Consider the following 23,973-nt stretch of genomic DNA (forward strand, 5'->3'; position numbering starts at 1 on the left):
GTGTGATAGAGAAAAAGTACAGGCATTAGAGTTGGATGATCCAGGCTCAAACACTGGCTTGTCCCATCGCTTGCTAATTAGTGGCCTTGGGATTCGGCCTTTCTTCCCTTTGTAAGTGGGGGATCACAGTGATGTATGCTTTGTTAAGAGTCAAGCAGAGGGAAGGTATGTAAAGAGAATGGCTGAATTCAAGCTCACTTCCTAGAGCTTGTCACAGCAGCCCCGTGACTGTCATCTGCATAGTGAATCGTGGGCTGGGATGAAATGACCCTCTCCTAGCACCTTCTGTACCTTGCAATTAGTTTGGAGAATATTCTCCCTCAAGTGGCTCCAAACAACTAACTCACTCAGCTCTTTGTCTACCTTGTACCTCTGAAAGACTTGACAGAAAATTCCAGGTAGTTTGGGGTGGGGGATCCCAAGTATGAAATGAAACCTGTTATTTAAGGAAAAAAACTTCCCCCTCCAACACCTAGGGTTTGTAGCCACCCCTTCCCATCAAATGACAGATATGAGCTGCAGGGCAGCCTGGCCGGAGATGCAAAGTTGGGGTCACGTTTTTGGGGTTGCTGTCTACTCACCTCTATGTTGAGCTCTTGGATGACTTTCTGGGAGTTGTTGTATTTGTTGATGGAGGATTCCAGGTGTGAAGAACAGGCATTCAGTTCTGTCTGGAGATTCTCCTTCTCCTCCTCCAGCTTCCTCAAATGCTCTTTTGCCTGCTCTCCCATTAAACAGGAAAGCCCACCCCCACCACCAGAGTGGGGTTAGCCTGAGACTCCTCTCCTTCCTGCCCCTCACCTCCTCTTCTGTCCTGTGGTTCCTCGGGAGTGTTTCCCTCTCCTTCTCTACCTTCTTCTGAGCCCCCAGGCTGCCTGTCTGCCACCCTCTGGGTTCTGGATCCATAGTCTGATCTCTCCAGGACCCGCTCTCTTACCATCTTCTCTTTCTTTTTTGCTTCCTGTCGCAAAGCCTCGATTTCTCCCTCCAGGGCCTTTTCCTGTTCCTTGCTCCTTTTCAGTTGCTCCCGTTTCTCCGCCAGCATCCCTTTTATCTCCTGAAGCTCCTCTTCCAGCTTGTTTTTGGTGTTTGTTAGCTCCCTTTGCTGAGGAAAAAACAAAACAAAAAACCAAAACCAAACCAAACCAAAACAAAACAAAGGCCAGGCTGCGAGACAATCCTATACTATTATACTTGGGAAAAGAAATCCAGACAGTTCTACACAGGGATGGGTGGGAAGATTTGCCTTGATGCTCTGTAACACCTTTCTTTGTTTAAACCAATTTATTTATGGGCCCAGTTCCTATAACGTGGGCCTTCTTGCCTACTAGGCCAACTCTTCACATAAAAACGTCTTTGAATAAAGTGAACCTTAGACAAGCACAAAGGAATACATGAGAGGTCAAAGAATGTCAAGTGATGACCAAGGCACCATCCAACCCTCCAATCATCATCATAAGTGCAGCAGAGGCCAGGGACAGAGATCGCTGGACAAGCATTGACTGAAAACAAACAGGAACGGGCCAACTGTGGTTTGAAAGAGCATGTCCCTCACAGGCTCCTGCATTTGAACACTTGGTCCCCAGTTGTGGGGGATAGGAAGTGTGGTCTTGCTGAGGGGAGTTTGTCACTAGTGACTGGGCTTTGAGAATTTAAGGTCTTGTCCTGTTCCTGCTTTGTGCTCATGGTTCAAGATATGGTCCCACAGCATCCTGCTCTAGCAGGCGTGCCTACCAATTCCTGTCCCCACTCCCACGATGAACTTGAACCCTCTACAATGTAAGCCCAAGTAAACTCTTTCTTCTATAAGTTTCCTTGCTCATGGTGTTTTATCACAACAATAGAAAAGCAACTAATACAACAACCTAGACTGTCCTCTGGCCATTTTAAAGCTTAATCCTTGAAAATGCATACAACCAGTCATGAGAACCGGTGTGGAGTGGCTGGTGTAACAGTCTAACGCAAGTTCTGGGAAGTTACTAACGACTGACCCGCTTACCCTCGGGCAGGACAGAGAGTAGAGGTGGCTGTCTGTGCACTCTCTTACCTTTTGCTCAGAAGATTTGGCACTATCAAGCAAGTCATTTATTCTCCTTTCATCATCATTTAGTGTCTTTTGGAGCAGCAACTTCTCCTTGTCAGAATTTGCAAGCCTCCTCTGGCCCTCGTTGAGTTCTGAGGTGAGCTCATTTAACCGTTTCCTACAGCAAGGCAACCAAAGGATGAGCTTCAGGGCGCGTGTTGATGGATTGTGGAGATGGTCTCACCCTAGGGCCTGCTGTGTCACTGTCTTGTCTCTGCACAGCTGCCAGCCCGTCGTGGTTCAGGGGTGGGGCTGGGGTACCTATTGCTCTGGTTCAGGGGTGGGGCTGGAGTACCTATTGCTCTGGTTCAGGGATGGGGCTGGAGTACCTATTGCTCTGGTTCAGGGGTGGGGCTAGGGTACCTATTGCTCTGGTTCAGGGGCGGGGCTGGGGTACCTATTGCTCTGGTTCAGGGGTGGGGCTAGGGTACCTATTGCTCTGGTTCAGGGGTGGGGCTAGGGTACCTATTGCTCTGGTTCAGGGGCGGGGCTGGGGTACCTATTACTCTGGTTCAGGGGCGGGGCTGGGGTACCTATTGCTCGCTCGCTCCTCTTCGGTTGCCATAGACTCCATCTGCAGCTTCTGCAGCTGCGCCTGGAGATCTTTGATGACATCTGCCTTCTGCTTGTCCTGGAGAAGGCAGTTCTCGATCTTCCGATGAGCATCCTCTAGGTTGCTTCCGGCCTGCTGCGCTTCCCCCTTACAATGGGTTAGATTCTGATCTGAGGAAGCCAAGGAGGGCTCCGTGTGAGAGGCAGCACACTGGACTCAGTCAGAACCCACGGGAGACTAAGTCTGTTATCCTGTGACATTCTTCAGTCCCCAACCTGCCCTCGCCTCTTCTGATGCCATCATTGATCTGAAGGAACTCTGCTCAATTGTCTTCTACTTACCCTTCTGCCTTGGATCCCTTCCTGACTAAAATTAAATGAATCGGGAGAAACTGTTCACCTCCATCTGATTCTGTCATTAGGGACAAATCCTGGTCCTCAAGGAGCTTAGTCTGGTGAGCACTATGATTAAGCAGCCATTAGAGAGAACACTGGATGGTATTTATTGATTTATTTGTTTTTGGTGCCAGGAGCTAAGCACACGCAAAGCTCAAGCTCTGCCACCACACCGTGGCCTGAGAATACCGCAGAGCAGCCTTCAACTCACACTGCCGAACTCAGCAGTGAAAGCTGTGGGTGGACTTGTGAAGAGGGCCAGGAGTTGATTCAGCTTGAGAAGAGGGAGGGATGTGTCTTGGGGAGGGGCTTGTTGGAACAAATGTGTTGTGAAGGGACCGTGGAGTGAGCATGTGGTTGAAGGGTGAGAGGTCTGATGAGTGGGAATGGAAAATGGGAGGGATGGCGGGCTGCAGATGAGCAAGAAGGCGGATCAGAGAGGGCTCAGAAGAACTGACAGCACGAGAGCAATGTTTAAGACTTGGAGCAGTAAGCAGAGGCCCATGTAAGGAAGAGCATACTAGGAAAACCGCAGTGCAAGTTGGACATGGTGGCATATTTTGGAGGCAGAGACAGGAAGTGCTCCACAAGATCAGCCTGGTCTGCATAGTGAGTCCCAGACCAGTCAGTGCTACAGAGTGTGACCATCTCAAACAAACAAAGACAAACAGGGGTGCATTCAATTAGAGATGATTTCCAGATATTGCCTTTTATTCCCCTGCCTCCACTGAAGGAAGAAGCCCTTCTGTCATTGGGAATCATTTTGGTGGAGTGTGTTTCCTCACCCCATAGGTGTTCTTCAAACACCATTCTCTCATCCCTTCCTTGAAGTGTCCTGTTCTGGTATACCAGAAGGAAGATAGTGTCACTGAAGAAGTGATCATACCTTTTGTAAAAAGGAGACATGAGGATTAAACACACACAAGGACACACACGCGTGCACACACACACACAGATATACACAGTCACAGACACACAGACACATACAGATACAAACTTCCACACAGACACAAAGACATACAGATACACAGACACAGACACAAACACACAGAGACACACACAGACACACAGAGACATACACAGACACAGAGACACACAGAGAGAGACACAGACACACAGAGACACATAGAGACATAGACACATACACAGACACACAGGGACACACAGAGAAGCGTGCGTGCATACGCACACACACACAGACACACACACAGAAGAGATTACGTTCCATTTTAGAAAACTCAAGAGGGTGAAGTGGGTGCTAAGGGACGCTGTTTTTCCAAGGCAGGACTGAGCACAGCTGCAGTGTTACTGAGAGGACTCTAAGGAAGCTACAGGAAGAGGAAACTCATTAAGGAATGAGACTAATATGGTTTGATCAAGCAAGACCCCCTGAAGCAGTGGCCCAGGTGATCCAACTTCCAAAACAGCTGGGATAATGCAGCCTTGCAGACCACTACAGCCAGGATTTGGCCAGGTTTCTGGGCTTTCTCAGGATCCCATGGTATTGACAGTACCCCCAAACAGCAGGAAGCAATTAGGAGAAAATGACAGTCAAATTCCCAAAAAGTGTTTATAAATGTTTGTTTTCATTTAAATGGGATTGGTTATAAATGGTTAACGATCACAGCCAATCTCTTTTTAAAGGAAAAAAGGGAATATGATATAGAAATGAGTACTTGCATTGGTATGGATTTTAGTTTATTGATACAAATTTAAGGTCAATTTTGTTATATGTGTATTTAGCCTCTTGTTTAGGTATTGCATTTATACAGATCATTTAAAAATGTAATGTATATCATCTTGGTTCCTACTTCCTTCTGCTTGCCCTCTCTGGGATATCCAGGCCTGAGAACTGCAGCCAGCTCCACTTACCCCATGAGGACTGAGCAACCAGGAGCCTGCTGAGAGAGCTGGTCTACTCAGGGTAGAGTGCAGAGAGCAGAGGTCCCACCCACCAGGAGAGGGGGATGCAGACAGGTCTGCATCCACCGTGAGACCTGTCAGTGTATCGGACCTGCTTGCACCCACCGGAAGAGACCTTGAACCTGTACCCACCAGGAAAGGAAGAGACCCCACCTGTACCCACTGAAAGAAGGGATGGGAAGACGACAATACAAGAACAAATTCAATGACAGAAAAACCAATATGATGCCACCAGCAAGACCTGAACATCATAGCACAGATGAAGCAGAAGAGGACAAACTTAAAAACAACTTCATGAAGATGATAGAGACCCTAAAAGAAGAAATGAGAAAATCTTTTTTTTTTTTTGGTTTTACGAGACAGGGTTTCTCTGTTTTGGAGGCTATCGGTCCAGCCTAGCCTCGAACTCACAGAGATCCACCTGCCTCTGCCTCCCGAGTGCTGGGATTAAAGGCGTGCGCCACCAACGCCCGGCTGAAATGAGAAAATCTTTTAAAAAATGGAAGAAAAAACAAACAAAAATTCAAGACATGGAGGAAAAGACAAACCAAAAATTGCAAGAAAGAGTTCAAACAATGCAAGGTTTGAAAGCTGAAATAGAAACAATAAAAAAACACAGTCTAAGGGAATGCTGGAAACAGAAAAGCTGGGTAAGTGATCAGGAACTGCAGATGCAAGCATAGGCAACAAAAAACAGGAGTTAGAAGAGAGAATCTTAGGCATTGAAGATTCACTAGGAGAAATAGATTCATTGACCAAAGAAAATCTTAAATCCAATAAATTCCTAACACAAAATATGGGACACCATGAAAAGGCCAAACCTAAGAATAATAGGGATAGAAGAAGGTGAAGAAACCCAGCTCAAAGGTGCAGAAAACATATTCAACAAAATCATAGAAGAAAACTTTCCCAAACTAAAGGATTACATGTCAATGAAAATACAAGAAACCTACAGAACACCACAAAGAGTGGACCACAATAAAAAGTCCCCTCGCCACATAATAACAAAACCCCCAAAAATACAGAATAAAGAAAGAATATTAAGAGCAGCAAAGGAAAAAGGCCAAGTAACATATAAAGGCAAACCTATCAGAGTCACACCTGACTTCTCCATGGAAACTCTGAAATCCAGAAGGTCCTGGATAGATATCCTACCAACACTAAGAGACCACAAATGCCAGCCCAGACTACTATACCCAGCAAAGCTTTCAATCCCTATGGATGAAGAAATCAAGATATTTCATGACAAAACCAGATTTAAATAATACATCCCCACTAATCCAGAAAGTATTGGAAGGAAAACTTCAACATAAGGAAGGTAACTATGCTCACAAAAACATAGGCAGTAGAAAATCCAACCTTACCAAAAGCCAAAAGAAACAGCAGGGTAAATCCACAAACAATAACACCACCACCAACAAATAAAACACAAACAAGAATTAACACTCAATGGTCCTTAATCTCCTCTAATATTAATAGTCTTAATTTGCCTATAAAAAGACACAGGCTAACAGAATGGATACGAAGACAGAATCCATTCTTCTGCTGCATACAAGAAACACACCTCAACTTCAAAGACAGACATTACCTCAGAGTAAAAGGTTGGGATAAGATTTCCAATCAAATGGTCCCAAGAAACAAGCTGGTGTAGCTATCCTAGTATCGAACAAATTAAACTTCAAACTAAAATCAATCAAAAGAGAGAAAGAAGGGCATTTCATATTCATTACAGGAAAAATCCATCAAGATGAAGTCTCAAATCTGAACATCTATGCCCCAAATACAAAGGTACCCACGTTCGTAAAAGAAACATTACGAAAACTCACATTTAAGACCTCACACAGTTATAGTGGAAGACTTCAACACCCCACTCTCACCACTAGACAGGGCCACCAAACAGAAACTTAACAGAGAAACAAAGGAACTAATAGAAGTTTTGACCCAATTGGGTTTAACAGACACCTATAGAACATTCCATCCAAACACAAAAGAATATACCTTCTTCTCAGTGCCACATGGGACCTTTTCTAAAATCGACCACATACTTGGCAACATAGCAAACCTCAACAGGTACAAAAAATTTGGAATAACCCCCTGTATTTTATCAGACCACCCTGCTTTAAAGTTAGAATTCTCCCGTATTTTATCAGACCACCATGCTTTAAAGTTAGAATTCAACAACAACAAAATTGCAGAAAGCCTACAAACTCATGGAAATTGAACAACGAGCAATTGCACCATTCCTGGGTCAAGGAAGAAATAAAGAAATTAAAGACTTCCTAGAATTCATTGAAAATGAAGACACAACATACACAAACTTGTGGGCCACTTTGAAAGCAGTGCTAAGAGGAACGTTCATAGCACTCAGTGCCCATATGAAGAAACTGGAGAATAGTTACACTAGAGAATTAACAGCACAGCTGAAAGCTCTAGAACAAAAGGAAGTACACTCACCCAGGAGGAGTAGATGCCAGGAAATAATCAAATTGAGGGCTGAAATCAATAAAGTAGAAACAAAGAAAACAATACAAAGAAAATCAACAACATAGACAAACCTTTATCCAAACTAACCAAAAGGCAGAGAAACCATGCAAATTAACAAAATCAGGAATGAAAAGGGGGACATAACAACAAACACTGAGGAAATCCAGAGAATCATCAGGTCATACTTTGAATACCTGTACTCTACAAAATTTGAAAATTTAAAGGAAATAGATGATTTTCTGGATAGATATCACTTACCAAAATTAAATCAAGAACAGATAAGCAATCTAAACAGACCTATAACCCCTACTGAAATAGAAGCAGTCATCAAAAATCTCCCAACCAAAAAGAGCCCAGGCCCAGATGGCTTTAGTGCAGAATTTTACCAGAAATTCAAAAAAGAGCTAATCCCATTACTCCTCAAAGTGTTCCACACAATAAAAGCTATGAGGCTACAATTACCATGGTACCCAAGCCACACAAAGACACAACTATGAAAGAGAACTACAGACCAATATCCCTCATGAACATTGATGCAAAAATACTCAATAAAATACTAGCAAATCAGATCCAAGAGCACATCAGAAAAATCATCCACCATGATCAAGTAGGCTTCATCCCAGGGATGCAGAGATGGTTCAACATACGAAAATCTATCAATATAATACATCATATAAACAAACAGCAAAAGAAAAATCACATGATCACCTCACTTGATGCTGAAAAAGCCATTGACAAAATCCAACATGATAAAGGTTCTGGAGACATCAGGGATAACAGGAACATACCTAAACATAATAAAAGCTATATACAGCAAACCAACAGCTAACATCAAACTAAATGGAGAGAAACTTAATGCAATTCCTCTAAAATACAAGGCTGTATACTGTCTCCATACCTCTTCAATATTGTCCTTGAAGTTCTAGCTAGAGCAATATGACAACAAAAGGAGATCAAGGGGACACAAATTGGAAAGGAAGAAGTCAAACTCACTATTTGCAGATGATATGATACTTTACATAAGTGACCCGAAAAACTCTACTTGGGAACTCCTACAGCTGATAAATACCTTTAGCAAAGTGGCAGGATACAAGATTAACTAAGAAAAATCAGTAGCCCTATTATATACAGATGATAAATGGGCTGAGAAAGAAATCAGAGAAACATCACCCTTTACAATAGCTCCAAACAACATAAAATATCTTGGGATGATGCTAATCAAACAAGTGAAAGACCTGTATAGCAAGTACTTTGGGTCCTTAAAGAAAGAAATTAAAGAAGACACCAGAAGATGGAAAGACCTCCCATGCTCTTGGGTAGGTAGGGTCAACATAGTAAAAATGGCAATCTTACCAAAAGCATCTACAGAGTCAACGCAATTCCCATAAAAATTCCAGCACAATTCTTCACAGAACTTGAAAGAACAATAATTAACTTTATATGGACAAACAAAAGATCCAGGATAGCCAAAACAGCCCTGTACAATAAAGGAACTTCCCGATGCATCACCATCCCTGCCTTCAAGCTTTATTATAGAGCTATAGTCATGAAAACAGCTTGACACTGGCACAAAAATAGACAGGTAGAGCAATGGAATTGAATTGAAAACCCTGTTATAAACCCACATACCTAGGACCACTTGATTTTTGACAAAGAAGCTAAAATTATACAATGGAAAAAAGATAGCATTTTCAACAAATGGTGCTAGCATAACTAGACATTGGAATGCAAAGACTGCAGATAGATTTATGTCTATCGCCATGCACAAAACTTAAGTCCAAATGGATCAGAGACTTCAATATAAATCCAGCCACACTAAACCTCTTAGAAGAGAAAGTGGGAGGTACCCTTGAATGAATTGGTACAGGAGACAGCTTCCTGAACATAACACCAGTAGCACAGACACTGAGATGGACAATTAATAAATGGGACCTCCTGAAACTGAGAAGCTTCTGTAAGGCAAAGGACACAGTCAGCAAGACAAAAAGGCAGCCCACAGAGCAGGAAATGATATTCACTAATTCCACATCTGACAGAGGGCTGATCTCCAAAATTTACAAAGAACTTAGAAGCAAGTGTTCAAAATACCAAAGAATCTAATTAAAAAGTGGGCTACAGAACTAAATAGAGAAGTCTCAAAAGAGGAGTCTAAAATGGCTGAGAGACACTTGAGTTCTCAACATCCTTAGCCATTAGGGAAATGGCTCTGAGATACCATCTCACTCCTGTCAGAATGGCTAAAATCAAAAACACCAACGACAATTTATGCTGGAGAGGATGTGGAGAAAGGGGAACACTCCTCCACTGATGGTGGGAGTGCCAACTCGTACACCCACTTTGGAAATCAGTATGGAGATTCCTCAGAAAAATGGGAATCAGTCTACCACAAGATCCAGCAATTCCACTCTTAGGCATATACCCAAAAGATGCACATTCATACAACAAGGACATCTGTTCCACTATGTTCATAGCAGCACTATTTGTAATAGCCAGAACCTGGAAGCAACCTAGATGTCCCTCAACTGAAGAGTGGATAAGGAAAATGTGGTACATTTATCAAATGGAGTACTACTCAGCGGAAAAAAAAACAATGGAATCCTGAAATTTGCAGGCAAATGAATGACACGAGAAGAAACCATCCTGAGTGAGGTAACTCAGTCACAAAAAGACAAACACAGTATGTAGTCATTCTGGATTTAGACATGAAACAGGGGGGGTGTCAGCCTAAAATCCCACTGCCAGAGAGTCTTGGAAACAGGGAGGTCCCTAAGAGAGATATGCATGGTACCCCTGAGGGGATTGGGAGCATGGGGGGAGGTGAGAGGGAGTTGGGAGAAAGGGGTTGAAGAGAAGAGGAGAGGAGGACATCAGGGAGCAAGAAGGCTGAGTCAGGGGAACAATAGAGGAGAGCAGGGTGAGAGATACCATAATAGAGGGAACCACTATAGGTTTGAGGGGAGATATGTCACTAGTGAGATTTTCAGAGATCTACAAGGATGACACCAACTGGCAATCTAACCAATAGTTCAGATGCTACCTTAAATGCCCTTCCCTGATAATGAGATTGATGACTACCTTACATGCCATCCTAGAGTCTCTATCCAGTGGTCGAGGGAAGCAGAGGCAGACACCTACAGCTAAACACTGAACTGAACTCCTGGAACTCAGTTGCAGACAGGTAGGAGCGATATGCAAAGGAGTCAAGACTGGGCTGGTAAAACCCACAGAAACAGCTAACCTGAACAAGGGGGGAGCTCATGGACTCCAGACTGATAGCTGAGAGGCCAGCATGGGACTTATCCAGACCCTCTGAACGTGGGTGTCAGTGAAGAGGTCTCGACGTTCTTTGGAGCCTCAGGCAATAGACCAGTATTTATTCCTGACATCCAAATGGACTTTGGGGGCCCATACCATATGGAGGGATGCTCTCTCAGCCTGGACACACAGGGGAGGGCCTAGCCCCTGCCCTGAAACGATATGACAGACTTTGGAGATCCCCCATGAAGGGCCTTCCCCTCCCTGGAGAGTGGAGTTGGGATTGGTTTGGGGTTTGGTGGAGTTGGGGTGGGGTGGGGGAGGAGGGGAGTGAGAGGGAGCTAGGATTGACATGTGAAGGAAGCTTGTTTCTAATTTAAATAAAAAACAGGAAAAAGGTAATGTATAATTAAATACAGATTATATATAGTCACCTATAATAATCAAAACTTATGTTAGTTAAGTTTTCTAGATATACAGAGATATATTTGAGACAGATATTCTTCAAACCATTCAAAGACCTTCAGAATATGGCATTTAAAATTGCTTAGGGTTTTTCATGACAGTGAGATACAACTGTTTCTGGCAACACCAATTACTTCAGAGAGGAAGATGAGCATTGAAGAAACTTGTTATGGAGTTTGCCTTCAACATAGCAGAAGTAGCCATTTGGGTAAGAAACTACTCTTGCCTGGACTGTTTGTATGCTGTATAAACTGGACATGAAGGACCCACAGGAAAGTGACTGCTGAATTTGCCAAAACAAGATGGAACAGTCCTGCAGGGTTCCTACTTCATAGGAGTCTGCCAGGCATTCTGCAGGACACAGAAAAATGACTGACAAGCTGCCAATACAGGTGACAGTTTAAAATTTCCTGCTTCACTGAGAAGTCTGTTGGACACACTACAGCCTATGGGCTGAAGATGGATTCTCCAACATTAGAGAAGAACTTCGGGTGATGTTTCTATCAGTTTTAGAGTTTATATATTATCCTCCTGAGGTCTTGATGTGGTTGAAGATAGGTAGTTTTAGTTATGGTTTTCCTTAGTTATGATAAAAGGTAAGTTACATATAAAACTTAGACTCGGTTCCAGTGCTTGGGGATCGCCTGGGAACTGCACAGAGCTTCCAATCCTGGTGGAGCCAAACATCCCAGACTCCAGGTCTTCTCTCCCACCAATGAGACCAGGAAACCAGTGGATCCAGGGAGACCAGGGGACCAGCTGTTCCGGTAGAACTAGGTACAACAGGCCCTGCATCTGGGCCTGCGTTGCAGTGCCTGGGGATCCCCTGGGAACTGCACAGAGCTTCCAATCCTGGTGGGAGCCAGGCGCTCCAGATTCCAGGTCTTCTCTCCCACCATCGAAACTGGGAAACCAGCAGATCCAGCAAAGGGACCAGGGGACCAGGTGGGAGGCTAAGCACCCCCAGATTTCTAGTCTTCTTCTCCACCCATGGGACCAGAATGAGGATGAGGAATAGAAGAACTACCAGATTATTGAACTTGCTAGCACCCACCAAAAGGGAACTCTGGTCCTCTAACCACCAGACCAGTAAGGGGCTCTTTCTGCACCCACTAGAAGAAGAGATGGGAAAGAGACAATACAAAAACACACTCAGCAACAGAAAAACAATATGACACCACCAGATTCTAGAGACTCCACACCAGCAAGACTTCAACATTCCAATGCAAATGAAGCAGAAGAGAATGACCTTAAAACCACCTTCATGAAAATGATAGAGGCCCTAAAAGATGATATAGGAAAATCCCTCAAAGAAATGGATGAAAAAACAAACCAAAAAAGGCAGGAAATGGAAGAAGAAACAAAGCAAAAAATGCAAGAAATGGAAGAAAAAACAAAGCAAAAATGCAAGAAATGGAAGAAGAAACAAACCAAAAAAGTCAGGAAATGGAAGAAAAAAAAACCCAAAAAACACAAGAACTGGAAGAAAAAGCAAACCAAAAAATGCAAGAAATGGAAGAAAAAGCAAACCAAAAAAATGCAAGAAATGGAAGAAAAAGCAAACCAAAAAATGCAAGAAATGGAAGAAAAAGCAAACCAAAAAATGCTAGAAATGAAACAAATGGACGAAAAGATAAACCAAAAATTTCAAGAAACAATGCAAATAGTGCAAGGGTTGAAAGCTGAAATAGAGACAATAAAAAAAAACACAATCTGAAGAAAGGCTGGAAATACAAAAGCTGGGCAAATGGTCAGGTACTACTGATACAAGCATTACCAACAGAATACAAGAGATGGAAGAGAGAATCTCAGGTGTTGAAGATACACTAGGAGAAATGGATTCATCAACCAAAGAAAATCTTAAGTTCAACAAACCCTTAACACAAAACATCCAGGAAATATGGGACACCATGAAAAGACCAAACCTAAGAATAATAGGCATAGAAGAAGGAGAAGAAAACCACTTCAAAGGGGCAGAAAACATATTCAACAAAATCATAGAAGAAAACTTTACCAACTTTAAGAAAGACATGCCAATGAAGGTACAAGAAGCTTACAGAACACCAAATAGAGTGGATCACAAAAAAGTCCCCTCGCCACATAATAATCAAGACCCCAAATATATGAATAAAGAAAGAATATTAAGAGCAGCTAAGGAAAAAGGCCAAGTAACATATAAAGGGAAACCTATCAGAATTACACCTGACTTCTACATGGAAACTCTGAAAGCTAGAAGGTCCTGGATAGATATTCTACCAACACTAAGAGACCATGGATGCCAGCCCAGACTACTATACCCAGCAACGCTCTCAATTACTATAGATGGAGAAAACAAGATATTCCATGACAAAATTAGATTCAAGCAATACGTATCCACTAACCCAGCCCTACAGAAAGTTTTGGAAGGAAAAATCCAACCCAAGGAAGTTAACTACAATCAGAAAAACATAGGCATTAGAGAATCCCTCTCTACCAACAGCCAAAAGAACAAAGGGGTGAAATTCCACACATAATTCCACCACCACCAACCATTCCAAATCAAAGAAGAATGAACAATCAATGGCCATTAATATCTCTCAACATTAATGGTCTTAACTCACCCATAAAAAGACACAGGCTAACAGAATGGATTCGAAGACAGAACCCTTCCTTCTACTGCATACAAGCAACACACCTCACCCTCAAAGACTGACATTATCTGAGAGTCAAAGGTTGGGAAAAATTTTCCAATTAAATGGACCCAAGAAACAAGCAGGGGTAGCAATCTTAATATGTAACAAATTAGACTTTAAAATAAAATCAATCAAAAGAGATGAAGGAGGTCATTACATACTCATCACAGGTGAAACCCACCAAGATGAAGTGTCTATCCTAAACATCTATGCCCCAAATACAAAGGCATCCACATTCGTAAAAGAAACATTACTAAAACTTAAATCACATCTAAAGCCCCACACACTTATAGTGGGAGATTTCAACACACCACTCTCACCACTAGACAGGAATACCAGACAGAAACTCAACAAAGAAGCAAAGGGTCTAATAGAAGTAATGACCCAAGTGGGATTAACAGACATCTATAGAACATTTCATGCACATAAAAAAGAATATACCTTCTTCTCACCACCACATGGAACCTTCTCAAAAATCGACCACACACTTGGCAACATATCAAACCTCAGTAGCTTCAAAAAAATTGGAATAACTCTATGCATCTTACCAGACCACCATGCTTAAAAATTAGAATTCAACAACAACACACATTGCAGAAAAATCTACAAACTCATGGAAATTGAATAATGCACAACTGCACCATTCCTGGGTCAAAGAAGAAATAAAAAAGAAATTAAAGACTTCCTCGAATTTAATGAGAATGAAGACACAACATACACAAACCTATGGGACACTTTGAAAGCAGTGCTATGGGGGAAGTTCATAGCACTTAATGCCCACATGAAGAAACTGGAGAACAGTTATACTAGAGAATTAACAGCAAAGCTGAAAGCTCTAGAACACAAAGAAGCAAACTCGCCCAGGAGGAGTAGACGCTAGGAAATAATCAAGTGGAGGGCTGAAATCAATAAAGTAGAAACTAGGAAAACAATACAAAGAATCAATGCAACGAAGAGTTGGTTCTTTGAGAAAATCAACAAGATAGACAAACCTTTGTCCAAACTTACCAAACAGCAGAGAGTGAACATGCAAATTAACAAAACCAGAAATGTAAAGGGGGACATAACAACGGACTCTGAGGAAATCCAGAGAATCGTTAGGTCATACTTTGAAAACCTGTACTCCACAAAATTCGAATTTAAAGGAAATGGATGACTTCCTGGATAGCTATCACTTGCCAAAACTAAATCAAGAACAGATAAGCAATTTAAATAGACCTATAACCCCTATGGAAATAGAAGCAGTCATCAAAAGTCTCCCAACCAAAAAAAGTCCAGGTCCAGATGGCCTCAGTGCAGAATTCTACCAGAAATTCAAAGAACAGCTTATACCAATTCTTCTCAAAGTATTCCACGCAAAAGAAGCAGAAGGGTCTTTGCCAAACTCTATCTACGAAGCTTCAATAACCTTGATACCCAAGCCACACAAAGATGCCACTAAGAAAGAGAACTTCAGACCAATATCCCTCATGTACATTCATGCAAAAATACTCAATAAAATACTGGCAAATCGGATCCAAGAACACATCAAAACAATCATTCACCACTATCAAGTAGGTTTCATTCCAGGGATGCAGGGATGGTTCAACATACGAAAATCCATCAATGTAATCCCCCATATAAACAAGCTGAAAAACAAAAATCACATGATCATCTCACTAGATGTTGAAAAAGCCTTTGACAACATCCAACACCCCTTCATAATAAAAGTCTTGGAGAGATCTAGGATAACAGGAACATACTTATACATAATAAAATCTATATACAGTAAACCAACATCAAACTAAATGGACAGAAACTCAACTCAATTCCTCTAAAATCAGGAACAAGACAAGGCTGTCCACTCTCTTCATACCTTTTCAACATTGTACTTGAAGTTCTAGCTAGAGCCATACAACAACAAAAGGGATCAAGGGGATACAAATTGGGAAGGATGAGGTCAAACTTTCACTATTTGCAGATGATATGATAGTTTACATCAATGACCCAAAGAACTCTACCAGGGAACTCTTACAGCTGATTAACACCTTCAGCAAAGTGGCAGGCTACAAGATTAACTCAAGAACATCAGTAGCGCTACTATATACAAATGATAAAAGGGCTGAGAAAGAAATCAGAGAAACATCACCCTTTACAATGGCCACAAACAACACAAAATACCTTGGGGTAACGCTAACCAAACAAGTGAAAGACCTGCATCGCAAGAACTTTGAATCTTTAAAGAAAGAATTTAAAGAAGCCCTCAGAAAATGGAAAGATCTCCCATGCTCTTGGATAGGTAGGATCAATGTAGTAAAAATGGCAATCCTGCCAAAAGCAATCTACAGATTCAGTGCAATACCCATTAAAATCCCAGCACAATTCTTCACAGACCTTGAATGAACAATAATCAATTTTGTAGGGGAAAACAAAAGACCCAGGATAGCCAAAACAACCCTGTTCAACCAGGCAACGTCAGGAGGCATCACCATCCCTGACTTCAAGCTCTATTATAGAGCTTTAGTCCTGAAAACAGCTTGGTATTGGCACAAAAATAGGCAGGTAGACCAATGGAATCAAATTGAAAACCCTGATAGTAACCCACACACGTATGAACATCTGATCTTTGACAAAGAAGCTAAAAATATACAATGGAAAAAAGATAGCATCTTCAACAAATGGTGCTGGCATAACTGGAGGCTGGCATGTAGAAGAATGCGGATCGATCCATGTTCATCACCATGCACAAAACTTAAGTCCAAATGGATCAAAGACCTCAACATAAATCCAGCCACACTCAACCTCTTAGAAGAGAAAGTGGGTGGTACCCTTGAATGAATTGGTACAGGAGACAGCTTCCTGAACATAACACCAGTAGCACAGACACTGAGATGGACAATTAATAAATGGAACCTCCTGAAACTGTGAAGCTTCTGTAAGGCAAAGGACACAGTCAGCAAGACAAAAAGGCAGCCCACAGAATGGGAAAAGATATTCACTAACACCACATCTGACAGAGGGTTGATCTCCAAAATTTACAAAGAACTCAAGAAGCAAGTCTCCAAAACACCTAAGGATCTAATTAAAAAGTGGGCTGCAGAACTAGATAGAGAATTTTCAATACAGAAGTCTAAAATGGCTCAACATCCTTAGCCATCTGGGAAATGCAAATCAAAATAAGTCGAGATACCATCTCACTCCTGTCAGAATGGCTAAAATCAAAAACACCAATGACAATTTATGCTGGAGAGGATGTGGTAAAAGGGGAACACTCCTCCATTGCTGGTGGCAGTGCCAACTTGTCCAGCCACTTTGGAAATCAGTATGGAGATTCCTCAGAAAAATGGGAGTAAACCTACCACAAGACCCAGCAACTCCACTCTTAGGCATAATACCAAAAGATGCCCATTCATACAACAAGGATGTCTGTTCCACTATGTTCATAGCAGCATTATTTGTAACAGGCAGAACTTGGAATCAACCTAGATGCCCCCCAACTGAAGAGTGGATAGAGAAAATGTGATACATTTACACAATGGAGTACTATTCCGCAGAAAAAAAAACAATGGAATCCTGAAATTTGCAGGCAAATGGATGACACTAGAAGAAACCATCCTGAGTGAGGTAACACAGTCACAAAAAGAGAAACATGGCATGTACTCTCTCATATATGGAATTTAAACATAGGTCTTGGGAGTGCCAGCCTACAATCCCATGGCCAGAGAGTCTGCGAAACAGAAACTTCATTCAGTGGCTGATGGAAGAAGAGGCAGACCCCCATGGCTAAGCACTGAGCTGAACTCAAGAAAGCCAGTAACAGAGAGGGAGGACTGATGACCAAAGGGATTAAGACTGGGCTGGTTTATCCCCCAGAAACAGCTGACCTGACAAGGGTTAACTCTTGAATCCCAGGCTGATGCCTGGGAATCCAGCATGGGACTAATCAAGACCCCTTGAATGGGGGTGTCAGTGAGGAGGCCTAGGTAATCTATTGAACCTTGAGCAATAGATCAATATTTATCCCGAGTATACAAATGGACTTTGGACTCCCATCCAACAATGTGAGATGCACTCTCACCCTGAACTCTTGGGAGAGGGTCTAGGCCCTTCCCTGGATGAAATGACAGACTATGGACACCCCCAAGGACGGCCTCACCCTCCCTGGGGAAATGAGGGGATATTGGGGGGGGTTGGGGAGAGGGTAGGGGAGTAGAGGAGGGAAACGGAGCGGGACCTGGAACTGACTTGTGAAGCAACCTTTTTCTAATTTAAATTTAAATTTAAAAATAAATAATAAAAAAGAAAAAAGAAACTTGTGAAGTTACTTAGTAAATATAAGACGGAGACTAAACTCTGACACTTGGTTTCCCAGAAGAGATGTACAAAGAACTTGACCATGTGGTGATTAAAGTTATGAAAAACAAAACAAAACAAAAACTTAAACTCACAAAGATAGGATAAGATGATAGAATATTTTCTTTGAATTTTGCCAAATGTTAATGAACTAAATATTGTTAACTATAGTTCTTGCTTGATAACTGTTTTGTTTTATATAATTTTACTATGTCAAAGTTAAAACCTTTCTTTTTAAGAAAGGAAGAGGAAATTATGGGGGATTTCCTTTTGTACATATGTTTGGTCAATAGCCAGGCAGTAAGATAGGCAGGACTACGAGGCCAGGAGAAGGCTGGGGAGAGGAAGGCAGAGAGCGGCAGTAGTTAGATGCCATGTAGAGACCAGGAAGATAGGATGTGCCAGGTGTTCTCTGGTAAGACAAGGCCATGTAGAAATACATAGATTAGTAGTTATTGGATAATAATTGAGAGAGAGCTAGCCAGTAAGAAGCCTTAGCCATCAGCCAGTAGTTTTTCATTAATATAGCATTGTGTGTTTATGTGGGGTGAATTGGCTGTGGGACTAGGCTGGAAAGAAACTCCAGCATCAGCAAACACTTGTGAGATCTGTGTGGGACTGAGAGCCAGTGTCTACAGAGCTGAGGACTGGTGTCGTGTGGTGGCTACGTTGTCAGGACAGAGCTGGGAAGAGAGGAGCCAAACCATGGATCCTCTTTCTATATTGATAGCCCTTTCACCCAGCATTGAAGAGTGGCTAATGCAGTGGATTTTAGTGAGCTCACAAAGTGGTGAATCTATCAACCAAGTTAGACATTATCATCATCCCCCAAGAAACCCTTCTGAAGCCAAGGCAAGAAGAGATTAGTGAGCTGAAAAAGCCATTTCCTCAGAGAGGACAAGATCCCAGCACAGAAGATGTTTGGAAGCAAAAAGGACGGGGTTGGATTGAAAACCAGGGAGGGAGAAACAGAACGTATGGTGAAGGGTTTGGGGAGAAGACAGTCATGTGATGCCAGGAAGCCCGTGTTGAGCCAGGCCTCTCTGCTGTCCGGGTGGCTGAGGGGATGATGGGAACAGCAGGCTGTTAGCAGGGGCTTCAGAGGGGCTGTGAGCTTGGAGGCTCAGGAGAGCTGAGGGAGCTGCTGGGAGATACGAGATGACGTCATGGGGTGTGGAGGAAGACCTTGGATGTGGCCCTGTGTAGATCCTGGGTCTCACCTGACAGCTTTAGCTGCTCTTTGGTCTCCTCAAGAGTTTCCTTCAGTTTCTGGACCTCGACCCGCAGGGCCTCACATTCCGCTTTGTATGTGTCCTGGAGCCTCGCCTCCTGGAGACTCGCCTCGAGGTCTTTCGTCAACCGCTGCAACTTCTCCAGCTCCAGCTCTTTCTCCATGAGGGTGTTCTGTACCTGTGCCAGCTTCTTCTCCAGCTCGTGCAGCCTCTCGTCCTTGTCTTGGAGCAGCTGTGAAGTCAAAGATGCTGGGAGAGGCCTAAGTGCCGTGACTGAGCCCGTTAGAGGTTATACCAGGTCAAGCTGCTGGCATGACACACTGGGATATCCCAAGAACCTTCTGCCCGTGCACTCTGCAACCACTTGGGGTTCCCTCAGGCTGGTCTCACTGCGGTAGCCAGAGGGAGCCTTTCAGAGTGCAAGCTAGAGCTGCCTTTGTTCAAAACCCTCTGCTGGCTTTGGTCTTCCTTAGAAAAAGGCCCGAGTCTTTACAGCCATATCTCAGGAGCCAGGAACCCCTACCTGTCTCAGCTTCCGCTGGTCTCCTGCATCTCATCTGGAGGGTCTTCGTGTTTGCTGTGCCCTCTGTCTGGACCATTCTTTCTCAAAACCCCTTCTCTCTGAGTGTTAGTCATGACACAATGGGACCAATCTAAGGGGTCTCTCAACTGCGTTCAAACCTGAGCCCAGCCACCAAGCTGTTTCAGGACTTCTTCAGACTCTGCCGCCACTCTACTGGAGTCACATGTTAATTGTGTCACCCGCCTCTGTACCCATCTCCCTGTTCTACCATGTGAACTCCACGAGGATGGGGCCGATGTGTGTTCTGTGACGCGTGTCTTAGTGGGTAGGACAGTGTTTGGCATATCATAGGCACTCAAGAGTGCTGCGTGAACACACTGATGACAAAGCCAGAGTCTATAGAATCTTTCCTCTTTAATGCTCCACTTCTCTAGATGTTTCTGTTTTGTCTGGTAGGTTCTAGCCTTATATTAAAATGAGAGGGTTTTTTTGTTATTGTTGTTTTGTTTGTTTATTTTTTATTTTTATTTTTTAGACAGGGTTTCTCTGTATAGCTTTGGAGCCTGTCCTGGAACTCACACTATAGACCAGGCTGGCCTTGAATTCACAGAGATCCTCCTGCCTCTGCCTCCCGAGTGCTGGGATTAAAAGTGTGTGCCATACTGCGCAGAAAATTAGGTTTTAGTGACAGGAAATAGGGGTTGGAGGGTGCTGACCATAAAGGCTTGCACTGGTTTCACAGTTTTCCTGTTCTCAGCTCTGGTTTTAGGCTTTTCCAGGAACACATTTATAATAGCAAGTATAGACCTTATATGCTGCAACAGGGCTCCACTGACATTTCACGATCTCTGATTTATATATGCAAATGACACTTGTGAGTGTGTGAGTGCACACGAGCGTGCGATTTGTTTTTGAGACAAGGGATCATTATGGAGCCTAGGCTGCCTTTGAACTTGTAATCTTCCTGCCTCAACTTCCCAAATTCTGGAATTACAGGCATGCACCACTCTGCCAAGCTTCATACTCAGTTATTAAGAAATACCAAAGAAGTTCTGTGAATGGTGCCTGGCCTGAGGAGCCCTTGGCCTCACTGAATGTGTGCCCATGAGACTTCCACAACAGCCACAGTAAGCAGAGAAGCTCTTGCCCAGGCCCACCAGGCCTTGTCGCCTTGGCTGTTCCAACCACGTCCAAGGGAGTGCCGGCTCACCTTGTCTTTCTTTAGAGTCAGATTCTGCGCCTCTGAGCACTGCTGCTGCAGATCCTCCAGCCGTTGCTGCAAGGCTGCAGTCTCCTTGTCCTTCTTCTCAACGTGGGCTGACGCTTCCTCACGCAGCCCGTGGAGGTCCAGCTCCAGCTTCATCATGTCTAGTGTGGTAAGACAGCACTGCTTACCCGTCAGAGGCCGGGGGGCCCTCCTGCTCCCCAGTCGCGGCTCCCAGCCCTGTTTACCCTTCATGATGTTTTTCTTCTGCTCTGACACGGCTTCCAGCTCCATGCGTAGGTCCTTCACGAGGTTCTGGTACTCCTCCACGTGCAGGCACTGGCTGTCTTTCTGCTCCTGCAGGTGCTTCAGGATCTGCGTGTGGAAGGGAGAGGAGCAGGGTGAGAGCACAAAGAAACCTCCTCCCTCTCTCCCTTCCCTCCCTCCCTCCCTCCAGAGGCCAGAGGTTGATTTCTAGTGTCCTCCTCAATCGTGCTCCACCTTATTTTTTTTGAGGCAGGGTCTCCCATGGAGCCCTACCCACTTTGCTAGACTGGTTCCCAGGCTCAGCCTTTCTCTGCTTTCCCAGTTCTGGGATCAGACAAGTCAACTCCACATTCAGTCACGTCAGGGGCCTATGCTTTCATAGCAAGCGCTTTACTGACTTAACCATCTGTCTGATTGCCGGAAGGGTGCTTTCTTAAAGGCAAAGTGTCCATAGTACAACCACCTGGGGACAGATGGCAGAGAAGAGGGTGTCAGAAGCTGCTGAGGGCATGGGGGAAGACCGCTGCTGCGTGAGACCCTCGGGGCGATGGAAATAGTGTAGACTTGGAAAACAGTGACTGATACCTAACCTTGTGAATACACTAGCAACCAGTGGTGAATTTTGTGTTTTACCAATTACGTCTCGGTCTCACAGACGTTTCAAAAGAGTTAATTTTAAAGAGAATGGAAGACATCATGCTCACACACAATGTCCTCCCTGCAACAGAAGTCTCTAAATGAGCATACAGCTAGGAACCATCCAAGGTACTAGAGACGGTGGTGCACTCACGGACCCTTGCCCGGGGAAGCTGGTCTTTAGCAGAGGGAGACAGTGATAACAGTGACCTAAGGAGAGTTGACGGGGCCATGGAAGGTGCAGCAGAGCCGGGTGAGCGTGGAAGTCGAGGGCGCAGGGTGTGGTGGGCAGAGTGGGGGCTGCAACAGGAGAGTGGGCTGGCCTCACTGAAAAGGGGACCCACTGTGGAAGGGTGGGGGAAGGCATGCCGAAATATCTATGGAAAAGCTTTGATGCAGAGATACTGCTATACTGACAAGGAACTAGATGGAGGCCCAGGAGGAGGCCAGAGGGGTTGGAATGGGAGAAGTGAGGGGAGAGTGGTAGGAGGTGACAAGCCCTGGCTCCTTCCACTGTATTGGGCTCAGAGTTCATTCATACATGTCCTTCCATTCCGAAGAAGGCGATGCCTTCCCAGTGTCAAGGAGGCAGGGCATGGGGCGGAGGGACAGAAACGGACTGCCTGGCATCCGGGGTGTTCGGGGATTTATTATGTGATTTTGAAGTCAATAGGAAGGACAGCTGCGGCATAAAGACAGAGGTGACAGCTGGAGAAATGCAGGGTAGTTACCCAGTGACCCTGGGTGGGCACTGTGGCGGTTCAAAGGCTCACAGCAGGCTGTGCTAACTGTGGGAGGGAGGTTTCTGAGAGAAGCTGATGTGTGGTGTTTTATTCTGAACAGGGCAAGATTGTCACACCCCTGGGTGTGTCTGTGAGAGTGTTTCAGAAGAGTTCAGTTAAGATGGAAGACCCACTGTGAATGTTGGGCTGGGTCCCGGGAGTGAAGGAAAAGGAGAAGGCAAATTGAACACCGGTTTTCATCTCTCGCTGCTTCCTGACTGTGGATGCAATGTGACCAGCCACCTCACGTTCCTGTCACCATGACTTCACTGCCTTGATGGGCTGTAGCCTCAAAATGATCCAAAATAATCCTTTCCTCCATTAAGGATTATAGTTTGAGCACACTGAGGAGCAAAGTAACACACAGGTGTGCACAGCCTTTTTTTTTGGGGAGGCTGGAATCATTTAAAAGTGGCCATTGATGAGATGATGTTGTGTAGCTGTTTCCTCCAGACTGAAACATTTTATTCTGCAGAGACGCTCAAGGCAGAAGGCAAACAACTCAAAATAGTTTCAGGAAGCCTCTGAAACCGACCAGATTCACTAGGTCCCTCCCTGCTGGAGTAAGTAAAAAAGGCAGCCGAGAGACGTTCTTGGACAGGCCAACCTGTAAAATGGTCCTGAGGCCAGACCAGATGAGTCATGTGATGTCTAGACCACCCTTGGGAAGGACACTCTAAACTGTTGAGCTGCCTGCAGGCTGTGCAGTGTGCCCCACGTTGCCAGCTTTTGTGAGGCGTCACACCTCATATGCTAGGGTGGGCTTTGATGCTGCTGCTGTAAGTAACCCCTCACCAATATTCCTGTAAGTAACCCCAATAAAACTCATTCGTTCACCAGGTTGGACTTTGGCGGTATCTGCCCTTTGGCCTGTCATTGGTTCCCTCTCTCGGGTGAGTAGACCTGCAATGTGTCTCCACAGGAAAACTCTTGTCACACAACAGATGGTGTTCTTGGTGAGGATGTGAACATCACTATTTAAACAAACAGTGATGGCATTCGTAGTCCCAAGTCCCAAGGATGATCTTCCAAGTTCAGTATCCATGCCACAGTCAGCTGACTTTCCGGACCTGGAAAGCCCTGCAGTCAGCCTGCTGGCTAGAAGTTCCCTTGTGGAACTTAAGTGTGTTTTTCTTTCTCAGCTCCTCTGTTCCCACTGCATACCTC

At 44.1% G+C, this 23,973-nt stretch overlaps 1 protein-coding gene across 3 annotated transcripts in view; it reads right to left on the reverse strand.

Moving 5' to 3' along the window:
• Window positions 1-23,973, reverse strand: part of Pmfbp1 (polyamine modulated factor 1 binding protein 1) — a 64,356-nt gene that overhangs the window by 17,574 nt on the left and 22,809 nt on the right. For all 3 annotated transcript variants that reach the window (XM_040737164.1, XM_040737155.1, XM_013115596.3), the window contains 7 exons: window positions 21,370-21,496; window positions 21,128-21,285; window positions 19,383-19,626; window positions 2,617-2,806; window positions 2,048-2,201; window positions 938-1,105; window positions 582-719 (listed from right to left, as the gene is read on the reverse strand). In XM_040737164.1, the coding sequence (XP_040593098.1) occupies window positions 582-719; window positions 938-1,105; window positions 2,048-2,201; window positions 2,617-2,806; window positions 19,383-19,626; window positions 21,128-21,285; window positions 21,370-21,496 (1,179 nt within the window). The remainder of the gene's footprint in view (window positions 1-581; window positions 720-937; window positions 1,106-2,047; window positions 2,202-2,616; window positions 2,807-19,382; window positions 19,627-21,127; window positions 21,286-21,369; window positions 21,497-23,973) is intronic.

This window comes from Mesocricetus auratus, unplaced genomic scaffold, assembly GCF_017639785.1.
Source record: "Mesocricetus auratus isolate SY011 unplaced genomic scaffold, BCM_Maur_2.0 Super-Scaffold_6723, whole genome shotgun sequence".
Taxonomy (NCBI): Eukaryota; Metazoa; Chordata; class Mammalia; order Rodentia; family Cricetidae; genus Mesocricetus; species Mesocricetus auratus.